The sequence below is a fragment of the Coregonus clupeaformis genome, chromosome 33 (assembly GCF_020615455.1).
Source record: "Coregonus clupeaformis isolate EN_2021a chromosome 33, ASM2061545v1, whole genome shotgun sequence".
Taxonomy (NCBI): Eukaryota; Metazoa; Chordata; class Actinopteri; order Salmoniformes; family Salmonidae; genus Coregonus; species Coregonus clupeaformis.
In genome coordinates this window covers 27,431,280-27,447,471 of record NC_059224.1, presented here as the reverse complement: position 1 = coordinate 27,447,471, position 16,192 = coordinate 27,431,280, and the positions used below count along the sequence as shown (strand labels likewise).

The window sequence follows — 16,192 nt, the reverse complement described above, 5'->3', positions numbered from 1 at the left end:
CCTTTTCCTGATAAATGGTGACGCATTATCACATATGCTAATAGACTTGATTGACTGTGAATCATGCTCTACATATCTTGACCTTAAGTGGGTCACAGTCAGTGGTACTGTAGCGGGCAATATGTGAAATTAAATACATTTTTACTAGGTTGAAAGATTAGATCAATCAGGGTCCCCAACTGGCAGTCCGCGGGTTGTTTTATTTGGCCCCCCAAGTTTTCGTAGCAAATTTGTTGTTGTTGGAATTTTCATTTTTGGACATGAAAGACTGGACAAACACCAGGAAATCAGCTCCAAGTGATTTTAATTTAGGAAATCTGTTTACAAGTATTCTCACGCATAATAGAGAGAGACACGTGATTGTATACAAATGTAAGCAAGGTTTGAATTGATAATGTTTTAGTCAAATATGATATCTGTTTGGGCTTTTTGCGGCCAATTTCCAGTCTCCAAATTTCCACTGTCCCTTGGCGACAGCCGAAGAACCCTTTTGGAACCCTTTTTTCTAAGAGTGTAGATCATGATCTACCTAATGTCACAGTTCCCTTTGGGCACTCAAAGGACTTTAGTGATAGTGTTATAAAGATAATAAGGAAGAGGACTCAATTTCCCTGTCATTTTACCATAAAAAGCCTTTCCCATAACAGGCAGTAAACCTTTGCTTACTGGTATCTCATCTGAGTGGAATGCATTCCTCACGCACAGCTGAACTAAACTGGGTAATTATCGATACGCTTGAGAGTGAAACAGAACAAAGTAAACAAAACATATTGACAAATTCACAATTAAGATGTAATGGGAGCCCTAAATCCAGCGGTTGGGATCAATCCCAATTTTCAATTTATCCCAACCCTGTTACCAATAACACACAGTAGCTAATATGCTAGTAAAATGACTCAGTGGTCATTAGCTTTACTAATATCTGCCACATCTTAGCCAACATGTCTAAACTACTGATACAGTGGTGTAGGAAATAGTTAAACTGGAGAGGAGCTAAGAAAACGCCCATGGATACTGTCCATTAATGATTGATAAGAATGCCTATTGATAAGAACTCTTCATCATAACACTCCACGTATCGAACACTTTATCGACTGGGATGAACTTTGTCCTTTACTCAGCCAGCTTAAATATATCAGGTCCCACAGTGGTTTTAGCATGAGACTTTGCTTTGACAATCCCTGACAACCGTCTGGTGAAGTTGTAATCTGAAATATACCTTTCACTTAGAGACAAAACCTTAAGGTTTTCAAAGTTTCAGACATGATAGACCGAAATATGAAAAATGTTCTGGTTGTATCCATTGGATTTTTATCTCTGTTCACAGCATATGGAGGACTTCAGAGTTTACAGGTAGGAAACTCAACATACTATAGATCTTGGGCGATTGCTCCAATTGAATTGGGCGGCAGGTAGCTTAGTGGTTAAGAGCGTTGTGCCAGTAACCGAAAGGTCGCTGGTTCTAATCCCCGAGCCGACTAGGTGAAAAATCTGTCGATGTGCCCTTGAGCAAGGCACTTAACCCTAATTGCTCCTGTAAGTCGCTCTGGATAAGAGCGTCTGCTAAATGACCAATAAAAAATAAAAAAATTGCTTCAATCAAATTCAACACTTTAATTTCTGGCTCTTGATAATTGATGGCACCATCCCTTTCCTGTGTTACAGAGCAGTCTGAATGCCGAGGACGGGATGGGGGTGACATCTCTCAGTGTTATCTATGCCTCCATCATCCTGTCCTCCATGTTCCTGCCACCCATTCTCATCAAAAACCTGGGCTGCAAATGGACTATTGTTGCCGGCATGGGCTGCTATGTGACCTATTCAATTGGAAACCTCTATCCAGGATGGTAACGCAAAACTGTCCAAAATCTCTTCAGACCTTTACTGTTACAGCTATCAACAAGCTGTGTTTCTTCTTCATGATTCAAGAGCAAAAAGCATGTACCTCCCTAGTACCCCAATGAGTAAACAATTTGGCTTAGCAAAATTAAGTTTCACGTTTAAAAGTTTATTAGCCACATGCACAGCGTACAGCAGGTGTAAAACAGTACAGTGAAATTCTTACTTGAGCGCTCTTTCCCAACAATGCGCTGATAATAACAATAAGAATATAGATAATAATAGAAAATATAATTAAAAAACACACAAGAAGTACGATATATTTTGAAGATGCACGAGAATGCAAGTACTGTATATACAGGTCAGTGCCAGTACTTTATTCAATGTGCAGGGGTACGTTTATACATACAAAGTGACTGGTAGAAAGATATACACTGAGTGTACAAAACATTAGGGCTTACCAGGTGAATCAAGGTGAAAACTATGATCCCTTATTGATGTAACTTGTTAAATCCACTTCAATCAGTGTAGATGAAGGGGAGGAAGGATTTTTAAGCCTAGAGACAATTGAGACATGGATTGTGTATGTGTGCCATTCAGAGGGTGAATGGGCAAGACAAAATATTAAAGTGCCTTTGAACGGGGTATGGTAGTAGGTGCCAGGCGCACCGGTTTGAGTGTGTCAAGAACTGCAACGCTGCTGGGTTTTTCATCCTCAACAGTTTCCCATGTGTATCAAGAATGGTCCACCACCCAAAGGACATTCAGCCAACTTGACACAACTGTGGGAAGCATTGGAGTCAACATGGGCCAGCATCCCTGTGGAACGCTTGCCACACCTTGTAGAGTCCATGGCCCGACGAACTGAGGCTGTTCTGAGGGCAAAAGGGGGTGCAACTCAATATTACGAAGGTGTTCCTAATGTTTTATACACTCCGTGTACATGTAAACAGAGCTGAAAAGTGACTGGTAGCAGGAATATCAAATAAAATAACATTGTATTGGTCGCATATACATGTTTAGCAGATGTTATTGCGGGTGTAGCGAAATGCTTGTGTTCCTAGCTCCAACAGTGCAGTAATACATAACAACAGGCAACAATACACACACATCTAAAAGTAAAAGAATGGAATTAAGAAATATAGAAATATTAGGACGAGCAATGTCGGAGTCCGGAGTATATATATATATATATATATATATATATATATACACTGCTCAAAAAAATTAAGGGAACACTAAAATAACACATCCTAGATCTGAATGAATGAAATAATCTTATTAAATACTTTTTTCTTTACATAGTTGAATGTGCTGACAACAAAATCACACAAAACTTATCAATGGAAATCAAATGTATCAACCCATGGAGGTCTGGATTTGGAGTCACCCTCAAAACTAAAGTGGAAAACCACACTACAGGCTGATCCAACTTTGATGTAATGTCCTTAAAACAAGTCAAAATGAGGCTCAGTAGTGTGTGTGGCCTCCACGTGCCTGTATGACCTCCCTACAACACCTGGGCATGCTCCTGATGAGGTGGCGAATGGTCTCCTGAGGGATCTCCTCCCAGACCTGGACTAAAGCATCCGCCAACTCCTGGACAGTCTGTGGTGCAACGTGGCGTTGGTGGATGGAGCGAGTCCATAGCATCAATGCCTTCCTCTTGCAGGAACTGCTGACACACTCCAGCCACATGAGGTCTAGCATTGTCTTGCATTAGGAGGAACACAGGGCCAACCGCACCAGCATATGGTCTCACAAGGGGTCTGAGGATCTCATCTCGGTACCTAATGGCAGTCAGGCTACCTCTGGCGAGCACATGGAGGGCTGTGCGGCCCCCCAAAGAAATGCCACCCCACACCATGACTGACCCACCGCCAAACCGGTCATGCTGGAGGATGTTGCAGGCAGCAGAACGTTCTCCACGGCGTCTCCAGACTCTGTCACGTCTGTCACGTGCTCAGTGTGAACCTGCTTTCATCTGTGAAGAGCACAGGGCGCCAGTGGCGAATTTGCCAATCTTGGTGTTCTCTGGCAAATGCCAAACGTCCTGCACGGTGTTGGGCTGTAAGCACAACCCCCACCTGTGGACGTCGGGCCCTCATACCACCCTCATGGAGTCTTTTTCTGACCGTTTGAGCAGACACATGCACATTTGTGGCCTGCTGGAGGTCATTTTGCAGGGCTCTGGCAGTGCTCCTCCTGCTCCTCCTTGCACAAAGGCGGAGGTAGCAGTCCTGCTGCTGGGTTGTTGCCCTCCTACGGCCTTCTCCACGTCTCCTGATGTACTGGCCTGTCTCCTGGTAGCGCCTCCATGCTCTGGACACTACGCTGACAGACACAGCAAACCTTCTTGCCACAGCTCGCATTGATGTGCCATCCTGGATGAGCTGCACTACCTGAGCCACTTGTGTGAGTTGTAGACTCCGTCTCATGCTACCACTAGAGTGAAAGCACCGCCAGCATTCAAAAGTGACCAAAACATCAGCCAGGAAGCATAGGAACTGAGAAGTGGTCTGTGGTCACCACCTGCAAAACCACTTCTTTATTGGGGGTGTCTTGCTAATTGCCTATAATTTCCACCTGTTGTCTATTCCATTTGCACAACAGCATGTGAAATGTATTGTCAATCAGTGTTTCTTCCTAAGTGGACAGTTTGACTTCACAGAAGTGTGATTGACTTGGAGTTACATTGTGTTGTTTAAGTGTTCCCTTTATTTTTTTGAGCAGTGTATATGTATATACAGTATATATATATGTGATGGGATGTATAGACATTATGGACAGTATGTGGATAGAATATTTAGTATATCTGAAGAATACGCAGGATAGAATAGCATATATACAGCAATAGTGAAATAGGATTGCATTGACTAGAATACAGTATATACGTATGAAGTGGATAAAACAGTACGTAAACATTATTAAAGTGACCAGTGTTCCATTATTAAAGTGACCAGTGTTCCATGTATATGTACATAGGGCAGCAGCCTCTAAGGTGCAGGGTTGAGTAACCAGGTGGTGGCCGTCTAGTGACAGTGACTATGTACAGGGCAGGGTACTGGGTGGAGGCCGGCTAGTGGTAGCTATTTAAGAGTCTGATGGCCTTGAGATAGAAGCTGTTTTTCAGTCTCTCGGCCCCAGTATTTTCTCTCTGTACTGAGCAAAAATCTAAACGCAACATGCAACAATCTCAACGATTTTACTGAGTTACAGTTCATATAAGGAAATCTGTCAATTGAAATAAATTAATAAGGCCCTAATCTATGGATTTCACATGACTGGGCAGGGGCGCAGCCATGGGTGGGCCTGGGAGGGCATAGACCCACCCACTTGGGAGCCAGGCCCAGCCAATCAGAATGAGTTTTTCCCCACAAAAGGGCTTTATTACAGACAGAAATACTCCTCAGTTTCATCAGCTGTCTGGGTGTCTGGTCTCAGACGATCCCGCAGGTGAAGAAGCCGGATATGAAGGTCCTGGGCTGGCGTGGTTACACGTGGTCTGCAGTTCGCTAAAACAACATTGGAGGCAGCTTATGGTAGCAAAATTAGCATTAAATTATCTGGCAACAGCTCTGTTGGACATTCCTGCAGTCAGCATGTCAATAGTGGGATTGTGTTGTGTGACAAAACTGCACATTTTAGAGTGGCCTTTTATTGTCCCCAGCACAAGGTGCACCTGTGCAATGATCATGCCGTTAAATCAGCATCTTGATATGCCACACCTGTCAGGTGGATATATTATCTTGGCAAAAGATAAGTGCTCACTAGGGATGTAAACACATTTGTACACAACATTTGAGAGAAATAAGCTTTTTGTGCATATGGAACATTTCTGGAATCTTTTATTTCAGCTCATGAAACATAGGACTAACACTTTACATGTTGTGTTTATATTTTTGTTCAGTATATAAATACTTATGGTAGTATACTAATGGTAATATATACATGTAAACAGGAGTAATAGTGACCAGTAGCAAGATAAATAGATAGATACTAATGGTAATGGCAATCGTTAATCAATGAACAGCAGCATAATGTTAATAATAAATCGATTTTAAAAGCAGTAATAGGTGTGAGGGGGTGTGTGCGTGTGGATATAAGTGTGTGGCTTCAGTAATGAGTGTATGAGTGAAGGTGTAATGTGAGTGTGTGTATTAACTTGTTATTAACAAGTAGAGTTGGGATTATTACTATATTTCTCTAATGTGAGTTAATTAAATAAATGATATGAGAGTAGTGTCCATCGGCAAAGTTGTTTACACACATTGTATGAATCCTACCTCTGTCTGCCATGCTTCCTGGCCTGGCCTGTCAGTATAGGTTTAAGCTTATAAACTGTAGGCAGAGTGTCTGATGCTAACCATATCAATGTCCTCTTCCAGGTACACTCTGATACCCACCTCTGTGATCCTGGGTATGGGAGGGTCTCCACTCTGGTCTGCCAAGTGTACCCTTCTCACCATCAGCGGCAACCGGCAGGCCCCTAACGAAAACAAGAAGGCAGCGGATGTGATCAATAAGTACTTTGGCATATTCTTCCTGATATTCCAGTCTTCGGCTGTATGGGGAAACCTCATGTCGTCGTTGATATTCGGGTCAGATACAAATATAAGTAAGAAGGAAGTGCACACATACACACACGTACGTACACATGCACACACAAAACAAATGCAACTTGTTTGTGAAAGTCGTAACATTTATAAGTTAAAGACTAGGCTAAAGTCAATCATGTGTGGTGTACATTTATGACACTTGTTCTTGGCCAATCATCCTCTATGGTACTATCTGTCATAAAGATATCTTTATGTCCTCCTAGCTAGCATCTCTGAGGAAGAGCTACAATATTGTGGTGCAGGCGTGTGCGCTGATATCAATGCAAACACCACGACCAAAAAGCCAGCACAACAATTGGTTTGGACGCTAGTTGGCTGCTATATTGGTAAGAACGTATTATTGTTTCTCAGTGTTCTAGGTTGATGCTAGTGAAATGTTCTGCTGCGACTATGTTCAATGTGTGTAACTGTTGTGTTTCAGGGGTGGGTGTGCTGGCCATGATCATAGTGGCAGTATTTCTGGATAACATAGACAGAGATCAGACCCGGGAGTTCAGGGGCAACAGGGAACCATTCTGGAGCACCTTCCTGGCCACGTTCACACTCCTGAAGGACAAGAGATTAGTCATTCTCATCCCTTTGACCATGTACAGTGGCTTTGAACAGAGTTTCCTCTCCGGTGAATACACAAAGGTGAGGTGACAACAAGACATATGGTTCATACTTTGCCACTAGGAATCCAACATGGAATAATTCTTAATCAACGTAAGAATGGCTAAAAGTGATGTGTGTGACCTTCCTTTGTTGTGCTTCCATTGCAGAACTATGTGACCTGTGCTTTAGGAATCCATTATGTTGGATATGCGATGATATGTTTTGGAGCCGCAAATTCGTTAAGTTCCTTTATGTTTGGGAGGTTGGCAGAATACACTGGAAGAGCCCCACTGTTTTGCTTGGGTAAGAAGAGCTTTCCAATAAAACATGACCATTTTCATTGGTATACAGTTGTGGATCTTAATTTGAGCCGGTTTGCTACAGCAGGAAAATAATCCTGCAGCAACAGGACATGTGAATTATTATGTGGATTATAATTAATGGACATTTTTGTAGGGGTTAATACATTTTTCATAAGGGAAAATCAAGTCTGATATTTCAAAGTGGAAATTACAAACTTCAGAAGCCTTTTTAAACCTCAAATACACTACTACAAGTTTTACATTTCCTGCATTGCAGGAAAGTTCACCTGCAACAGGGTGACCAAATTAAGATCTTACATCTCTATAAGACACATATATAGTCAAATCACTCACTACTCACCTCTCTTACAGCTGCGGTGACCAACTTTTCCTGTATCCTGGCTCTGCTGTTCTGGAGGCCTGACCCAGACCAGCTGCCAGTGTTCTTTGTGTTTCCTGCTCTCTGGGGCATGGCAGATGCTGTGTGGCAGACACAAACCAACTGTGAGTAGAGATATCATTTATGTATTACATGTTAGGTACATCAAACATTTTGTCCAGAACTGATGTAACAGGGGTTTTGTTCTTGTTTGCAGCACTGTACGGGGTACTCTTCCCCAGACAAAAAGAGGCAGCTTTTGCTAACTACCGTATGTGGGAGTCCCTGGGATTCGTTATAGCCTTCGCCTACAGTACCTTCATCTGTTTGGACATCAAGCTCTACATCCTCCTGGGAGTTCTGATCCTCTCCATGGTAACCTATTTGTGGGTGGAGTACCAAGAACACAAGAATCCTACTCTTCCAGTGGAGGAGGGAATATACGACACAGACTATACAAATGTCACAGACAAAAACTACTCCGCAAAGGGAAATCACATCATCAGTCAGACCAGCTTGTAGACAAGACATGGATTTGTTATGTACAGTATGTGAGGGAATGACACCCAGTGATTCTGCCACTGTCATATGCCAACCCCAATGGGAGACTTTTCTTGTATGACAAAATGAGAGGTTTTGGGGATCTCTATAAATGTATTATTCTCACACGATCTTGACCCTGAATTATGTGTATTCATTTTCTCTGGTTGCACTTTTTATGCAGAATTCCTATACAATTTTCATTTAAACATCAATAGAGTTTTTTATGTTATTTTTATGTCATGGCTGCTACGTTGAATTCAAATTACATTGTGTTATGCTAAACTGTAACCGAGAGTGGAATACAGTACTGAAAGTCACTAATGAAGCAGATTACAAACTTTAATCTACCATAGAGTTAAAACTCTTTAAAAGACCAGTTATTCTGCAGTCCCAAGTCTTTGTGTCAACAACACGAGTGGTGGACCACAGCAGGGTCGTCACGCATAATGAAACTGCCACTAACATAATTGTTTTTGGCTTATCATGAGATTATTCAGGGTGGCACTGTGCTTCTTCAACCACTAGCAAATGTTCAACAAAAACAACTGATTTACCTTTCAGTGAAATACTTATGGTGTGCTTTGCTTATGATGGTGTCTGGAAATAAAAAAAGAACATAAAACTGTGACAAGGCACTCATTTTTTTTCATAAATTATGAACTAAATTGTGAAACTAATTGACATACTTCAGGGCCAAAGTGTAGCTACTCTGAGTTTATATTAGATTGCACATCATAAACTGCTGTATTAATCCCTGACTCACAACCACTGTTGAATATCGACACGCAAAACCATAACCAAAATGGGCCGAAGTATGAAACATTTCTTGGTTGTATCCTTTGGATTCTTGCTGTTGTTTACTGCAACTGGAAGCCTTCTGAATCTACAGGTAATTATTGGTAGAATTATACTGAGGCATGCATATACAGTTGAAGTCGGAAGTTTACATACTCTTAGGTTGGAGTCATTAAAACTCATTTTTCAACCATTCCACCATTTCTTGTTAACAAACTATTACATTTACATTTTAGTCATTTAGCAGACGCTCTTATCCAGAGCGACTTACAGTTAGTGAGTGCATACATTCTTTTTTTATTTTTCATACTGGCCCCCTGTGGGAATCAAACCCACAACCCTGGCGTTGCAAACGCCATGCTCTACCATCTGAGCTACCTGCCGGCCATTCCCTCCCCTACCCTGGACGACGCTGGGCCAATTGTGCGCCGCCCCATGGGTCTCCCGGTCGCGGCCGGCTACGACAGAGCCTGGATTCGAACTATAGTTTTGGCAAGTTGGTTAGGACATCTACTCTGTGCATGACACAAGGAATTTTTCCAACAATTGTTTACAGACAGATTATTTCACTTATAATTCACTGTATCACAATTCCAGTGTGTCAGAAGTTTACATACACTAAATTGACTGTGCCTTTAAACAGCTTGGAAAATTCCAGAAAATGATGTCATGGCTTTAGAAGCTTCTGATAGGCTAATTGACATCATTTGAGTCAATTGGAGGTGTAGCTGTGGATGTATTTCAAGGCCTACCTTCAAACTCAGTGCCTCATTGCTTGACATCATGGGAAAATCAAAAGAAATCAGCCAAGACCTCAGAAAAATATTGTAGACCTCCACAAGTCTGGTTCATCCTTGAGAGCAATTTCCAAACGCCTGAAGGTACCACGTACAAGCAATAGTATGCAAGTATAAACACCATGGGACCACGCAGCTGTCATTCCGCTCAGGAAGGAGACGCGTTCTGTCTCCTAGAGATGAACGTACTTTGGTGCAAATCAATCCCAGAACAACAGCAAAGGACCTTGTGAAGATGCTGGAGGAAACAGGTACAAAAGTATCTATATCCACAGTAAAACGAGTCATATATCGACATAACCTGAAAGGCCGCTCAGCAAGGAAGAAGCCACTGCTCCAAAACTGCCATAAAAAACCCAGACTACGGTTTGCAATTGCACATGGGGACAAAGATCGTACTTTTTGGAGAAATGTCCTCTGGTCTGATGAAACAAAAATAGAACTGTTTGGCCATAATGACCATCGTTATGTTTGGAGGAAAAAGGGGGTTGCTTGCAAGCCGAAGAACACCATCCCAACCGTGAAGCACGGGTGTGGCAGCATCATGCTGTGGGGGAGCTTTGCTGCAGGAGGGACTGGTGCACTTCACAAAATAGATGGCATCATGAGGAAGGAAAATTATGTGGATATATTGAAGCAACATCTCAAGACATCAGTCAGGAAGTTAAATCTTGGTCGCAAATGGTCTTCCAAATGGACAATGACCCCAAGCATACTTCCAAAGTTGTGGCAAAATGGCTTAAGGACAACAAAGTCAAGGTATTGGAGTGGCCATCACAAAGCCCTGACCTCAATCCTATAGAAAATGTGTAGGCAGAACTGAAAAAGCGTGTGCGAGCAAGGAGGCCTACAAACCTGACTCCGTTACACCAGCTTAGTCAGGAGGAATGGGCCAAAATTCACCCAACTTATTGTGGGAAGCTTGTGGAAGGTTACCCGAAAAGTTTGACCCAAGTTAAACAATTTAAAGGCAATGCTACCAAATACTAATTGAGTGTATGTAAACTTCTGACCCACTGGGAATGTGATGAAAGAAATAAAAGCTGAAATAAATAATTCTCTCTACTATTATTCTGACATTTCACATTCTTAAAATAAAGTGGTGATCCTAACTGATCTAAGACAGGGAATTTTTACTAGGATTAAATGTCAGGAATTGTGAATAACTGAGTTGAAATGTATTTGGCTAAGGTGTATGTAAACTTCCGACTTCAACTGTATGCCAAACCAGTAATTATTTGAGCAATATCTGTTATTTTATCAGTATTGTAGGAATCTCTAATATGTTATTGTTTATGACATATTCACTTATATAGACAATGACTTCAAATGCATTTTAAAGCTTTATACATAAAACAAATAGGCCTATCCCAGTCAATGTAATAACTATTACTGTCACGGATTCAGCCGAGGCTACTCCTCCTCCTTGCTTGGGCAGGCTTCGGCGTTCGTCGTCACCGGAGTACTTACTAGCTGCTGCCGATCTATGTTTCTGTGTTCTACTTGTCTTGTCTTTATTGTTCACACCTGGTTCCCATTAGGTATTAATTACTTCCCTATTTAACCCTCTGGCTCCCACTGTATGTTGTGCGTGTTTGTTCATGTTTGGTTGTTATCTGGTGAGAGGGTTTGTTTCCTCCCTGCGTGGAGGTTATGTTATTTACGTTACCTACGAGTAAAGTACGTTTTCGATTTAGCTCTGTGTCCTGCGCCTGACTTCGTCCTACCGCATCACACTGACATCCTGACAATTACTGTGGTTTCCATAACTGAGCTGTTCATAAAAGCTGTAGGAGTAGACTTTGTCCGTTCTCTTTAACTACTATGTTACAGAGCAGTTTGAACGCTGAAGAAGGAGTAGGTGTGGTCTCAGCAAGTGTGCAGTTTGCCTCCATCATTCTGTCCTCCATGTTTGTTGCCCTCTTGGTTATAAAATACCTGGGCTGCACATGGACCATTGTTGCTGCGATGGGATGCAATGTTGTGTACACAGTTGGGAACTTCTACCCAGGATGGTAAAGCTATTACTGAAAAATACGTAATCATATGTTATGTACAGAATGATGTGGCTTTGCTTTGTGACAAAATGTCCACACCTACACACTCCTAGCTTGTAAAAAATTATTGGCTCTTTATTTATGATCAAACCTGATAACAAGATATATCATACTAGAGTTACATAACAACACAAGAACACAACTAAGCTCAGCAGTCATTTTTAGAGAGACAGTGCTGAGATTTACTGAAGAGATAGGAGAAATGCTATGGTAATAAATGGTTACTGCCAAACCTGAAAAAATCATATCACTAATGCCCACATAGTAAGTAATGTAAATATTCCTGATGCATATGTTAAGGTTCATCTGAAATGCCTTAGTGTCCATTGTGTGACCCTAAACTTAAATGCACATGCATCCCCAATAGGACACACAACCACTCTATTAAGTCTACTGATTTCTCACTGTACGGTACTATATTATACTGTGCTGCCTTGTCTCTCTTAGGGAAACCCAGCTCCCCACTTCAATAATCCTTGGATTAGGGGAATCTCCTTCATGGTCAGCTACAAGCACCTATCTCACCATAAATGGTAGAATACAAGCAGAGATGTGATAAACCAGTACTTTGGGATCTTGTTTCTGTTGTACCAGTCTTCAGCAGTCGGGGGAAATAAGTAAAAATTAACTGCTACTGCTGCTTTATGGGTTTCCACTGTAGAGGCAAAATGTGGCATGGTATAACTTTGCTACAAAGCTACATCTTGTATGTAATTCACAATATTGACTCATTTACACTATTGACTCATAAATTCTATGTTGCATTGAAATGCTGTGTCAGTGAGTTGTGCCTTTTCTCGCTACAAATTGTGTTTCATTGTCTTTACTGCTGTATTTCTCTCCAGTCAACATCAGCGGGAGTGATCTGCAGTTCTGTGGAGTGGGTAGCTGTGGGAACTTCAGTGAGGCCCCAGGCAATTCCACCAGACCACCAGACAGATTAGTGCACACTCTGATGCCAACATACAGTGTTTCATAATGCAGTTTTAATCAAATTGTGTCTTGGTTTTGCAGGTGTGGGTTTGCTGGCCATGCTCTTAGTGGCTGTGTTTCTGGATAACATTGACTGAGATATGACCCTTGAGTTTAGGAGCAATAAGGAGCCATTCTGCAGCACTTTCTTGGCCACGTTTAAACAGCTAAATGATAGGCGACAGGTGCTTTTGATCCCAGTCACTGCCTACATTGGTCTGGAGTTGGGTTTTCTCTATGGGCAGTACATCAAGGTACTCTAATAACAACCCTATATTCTTTAGAGATACCAGAAGGTACTGAAGTGATTCTGTTTATGTCTCGTAGGAATATCTGACCTGCGCATTGGGAATACATTTAGTTGGATATGTGATGATTTGCTTTGGTGCCACAAGTTCCCTGTTTTCCTACGTGTTTGGGCATCTGTCACAATATTCTGGACAGGTAAGCTCTTTTCGCTTTGGGTAAGACCTGAGTTATATATTTTAGTGAGATCTAACAATATCAATACTGTAAGACTCATCACTGGCCATATAAATACTGTAATTTTCCTCTGGCAGCCACAACCACCCAGTTTACCTGTATCCTGGCTCTGTTGTTCGGGAGGCCTCACCCAGACCAGCTGCCTGTGTTCTTTGTGTTTCCTGCTCTCTCGAGCATGGCAGATGCTGTGTGTCAGACACAAACCAATGGTGAGTTAGTTACTGTATCTTTGCATACAGATCCTTCCATAGAAACATATCAACACATTACAAGCAAGGCACAATTAATGATTTGAGCTTGATTAAACTATCTCGTTATATATTTTTCAGCACTCTACGGTGTTCTCTTCCATGGCCAGGAGGCAGCATTTGCCAACTATCACCTGTGGGAGGCTGTGGGATATGCAATCGCATTTGCCTGTAGCCATTTTCTCTGTGTGAATACCAAGCTATACATCCTTTTTGAAGTTCTGCTGCTCTCAGTGACACTTTGTTTTTCAGTGGAATATGGTGAATACAAGAGCCCTACACCAAGTGCGGTGACACTATCGATACGAAACTGGAGATAAAGAGCACAGAACTCAATGAGGAAAATGACAGACAGTGATAAAACATTGTGAACATTGTCTCCATGATGACTGCATTGTAAAATGTACTTAGCCACACTATTGGCTATCTATCAGCATATGTGAGATGCTTTTTACAATAAAAATGATGTGAAACCCCATTCATAATATCCATGAAGGTTAATAAGGAACTTTACTCTACGTAAGTAACTCCTTAAATCCATTATTGATTACTGAGCAGATATTTAAGATTAGCACTTGGCTGTAAGTATATGTATTTTCCAGTCCAAAGGATCGATCTTCAAGTGTCTGCAAATGCGTCTGGATACACAGGATTTCTTAGATTCTTAGTGTTTTTGTCATTAACTGATTCTTTGGATTTTTGCTGATGTTCACAGCAACTGGAAGTCTCCAGAGCCAATTATATCATATGTCAGAGTCTTTGAAGGTGGTTAGTCAGTAGTACATCTGCAACTACTAAGAGACCAACCTGTACCAACAGTTTTTTGTGTTTCTTTTATTCATAGGGTTACATTTAAAGTAATTATCTTCCATTGTTAGTAAATCCCAAATGATGTTGTATTTTTCAGAGCAGTTTGAACCCTGAGGAGGGGATGGGAGTTGCGTCAGTCAGCATTGCCTATTCATGCATTATCCTGTCCTCTATGTTTCTCACACCAAGCCTTATAAGATACTTGGGCTGCAAATTGGCTATTTTTGCAGCTATGTGATCTATACAGTTTGAAGCTTCTTTCCAGAATGGTATGATGATCTTACCCTCAGTGAGCCCAGTCATACAGTAGATCAATTCAATCTAATAAAGACAATAGAACTACTGTCAAGATCTTTGTTTTGCAAAAAGCAGCTGCTTACTGAGTTGTTTTCGTTCAGGGCGAGCCTGATCCCAGTCTCAGTGATAATTGGTTTGGGAGGATCTCACTGTGGTCTGCTGTCAGAACATATCTCATCACTATTGGCAACCTGTAGGCAGAAGAAGTCAAAACTAAAAAGTCAGGATGTAATCAATCACTACTTTGGTATATTTTTCCTCTTGTACCAGTTGTCTTCTGTATGGGGAAATCTGATGTCTTCCCTTATATTTGGCCAAGATACAAGCACATGTAACTAAACCTTCTAACAACCTGTGCAGTGTTCATAAATGTTATATAGTTCACCATAAAAATACAGATAAATATATAAATGATAAACTTCCCATAAAGAGATACAGCTTCATTTCCTTACTGATTGTGTCTCACAGATACGTGACCTGTCTCTCTCTCCTCACAGTGAGTGTAACTCAAGGTGAAGATCAGCTCTGTGGAGTGGCCAGTTGTAGAAGCTCTAGTGCAGTAATTTGTTACTGTAATTTGTTACTACAGTTGAAGTCGGAAGTTTACATACACCTTGGCCAAATACATTTAAACTCAGTTATTCACAATTCCTGACATTTAATCCTCGTAGAAATTCCCTGTTTTAGGTCAGTTAGGACCATCACTTTATTTTAAGAATGTGAAATGTCAGAATAATAGTAGAGAGAATGATTTATTTCATTTTTTCTTTATTTCATCACATTCCCAGTGGGTCAGAAGTTTACATACACTCAATTAGTATTTGGTAACATTGCCTTTAAATTGTTTAACTTGGGTCAAACGTTTCGGGTAGCCTTCCACAAGCTTCCCACAATAAATTGGGTGAATTTTGGCCCATTCCTCCTGACAGAGCTGGTGTAACTGAGTCAGGTTTGTAGGCCTCCTTGCTTGCACACGCTTTTTCAGTTCTGCCCACACATTTTCTATAGGATTGAGGTCAGGGCTTTGTGATGGCCACAACTTTGGAAGTATGCTTGGGGTCATTGTCCATTTGGAATACCCATTTGCCACCAAGCTTTAACTTCCAACTTTTCGTTCAGGGCGAGCCTAATCCCAGTCTCAGTGATCATTGGTTTGGGAGGATCTCACTGTGGTCTGCTGTCAGAACATATCTCATCACTATTGGCAACCTGTAGGCAGAAGAAGTCAAAACAAAAATTCAGGAAGTAATCAATCACTATTTTGGTATATTTTTCCTCTCGTACCAGTTGTCTTCTGTATGGGGAAATACATGTATGATGTCTTCCCTTATATTTGGCCAAGATACAAGCACATGTAACTAAACCTTCTAACAACCTGTGCAGTGTTCATAAATGTTATATGGCTTGCCATAAAAATGCAGTCAAATATATAAATGATCAACTTCCCATAAAGAGAT

The 16,192-nt window shown here is 41.3% G+C and overlaps 1 protein-coding gene and 1 pseudogene across 1 annotated transcript; both read left to right on the top strand.

Moving 5' to 3' along the window:
* Positions 1-1,141: 1,141 nt before the first annotated feature.
* On the top strand, positions 1,142-8,904 carry LOC121548941 (protein unc-93 homolog A). The gene is made up of 8 exons (XM_041860617.2): positions 1,142-1,353; positions 1,666-1,847; positions 6,228-6,457; positions 6,662-6,784; positions 6,880-7,091; positions 7,220-7,355; positions 7,727-7,858; positions 7,951-8,904. The coding sequence occupies exons 1-8, from the start codon at positions 1,264-1,266 to the stop codon at positions 8,253-8,255; spliced, it is 1,410 nt and encodes a 469-aa protein (XP_041716551.1). The 5' UTR covers positions 1,142-1,263; the 3' UTR covers positions 8,256-8,904.
* A 3,689-nt stretch (positions 8,905-12,593) lies between these two features.
* On the top strand, positions 12,594-14,099 carry LOC121548740 (annotated as a pseudogene).
* The last annotated feature ends 2,093 nt before the right edge of the window (positions 14,100-16,192 follow it).

Excerpts from the sequence above, each read along its gene's own strand:
- LOC121548941 (XM_041860617.2), top strand. The coding sequence starts at position 1,264 with ATGATAGACCGAAATATGAAAAATGTTCTGGTTGTATCCATTGGATTT. Across the intron at positions 1,354-1,665 it reads GAGGACTTCAGAGTTTACAG|AGCAGTCTGAATGCCGAGGA; the intron begins GTAGGAAACTCA and ends CCTGTGTTACAG. Across the intron at positions 6,785-6,879 it reads GCTAGTTGGCTGCTATATTG|GGGTGGGTGTGCTGGCCATG; the intron begins GTAAGAACGTAT and ends GTTGTGTTTCAG.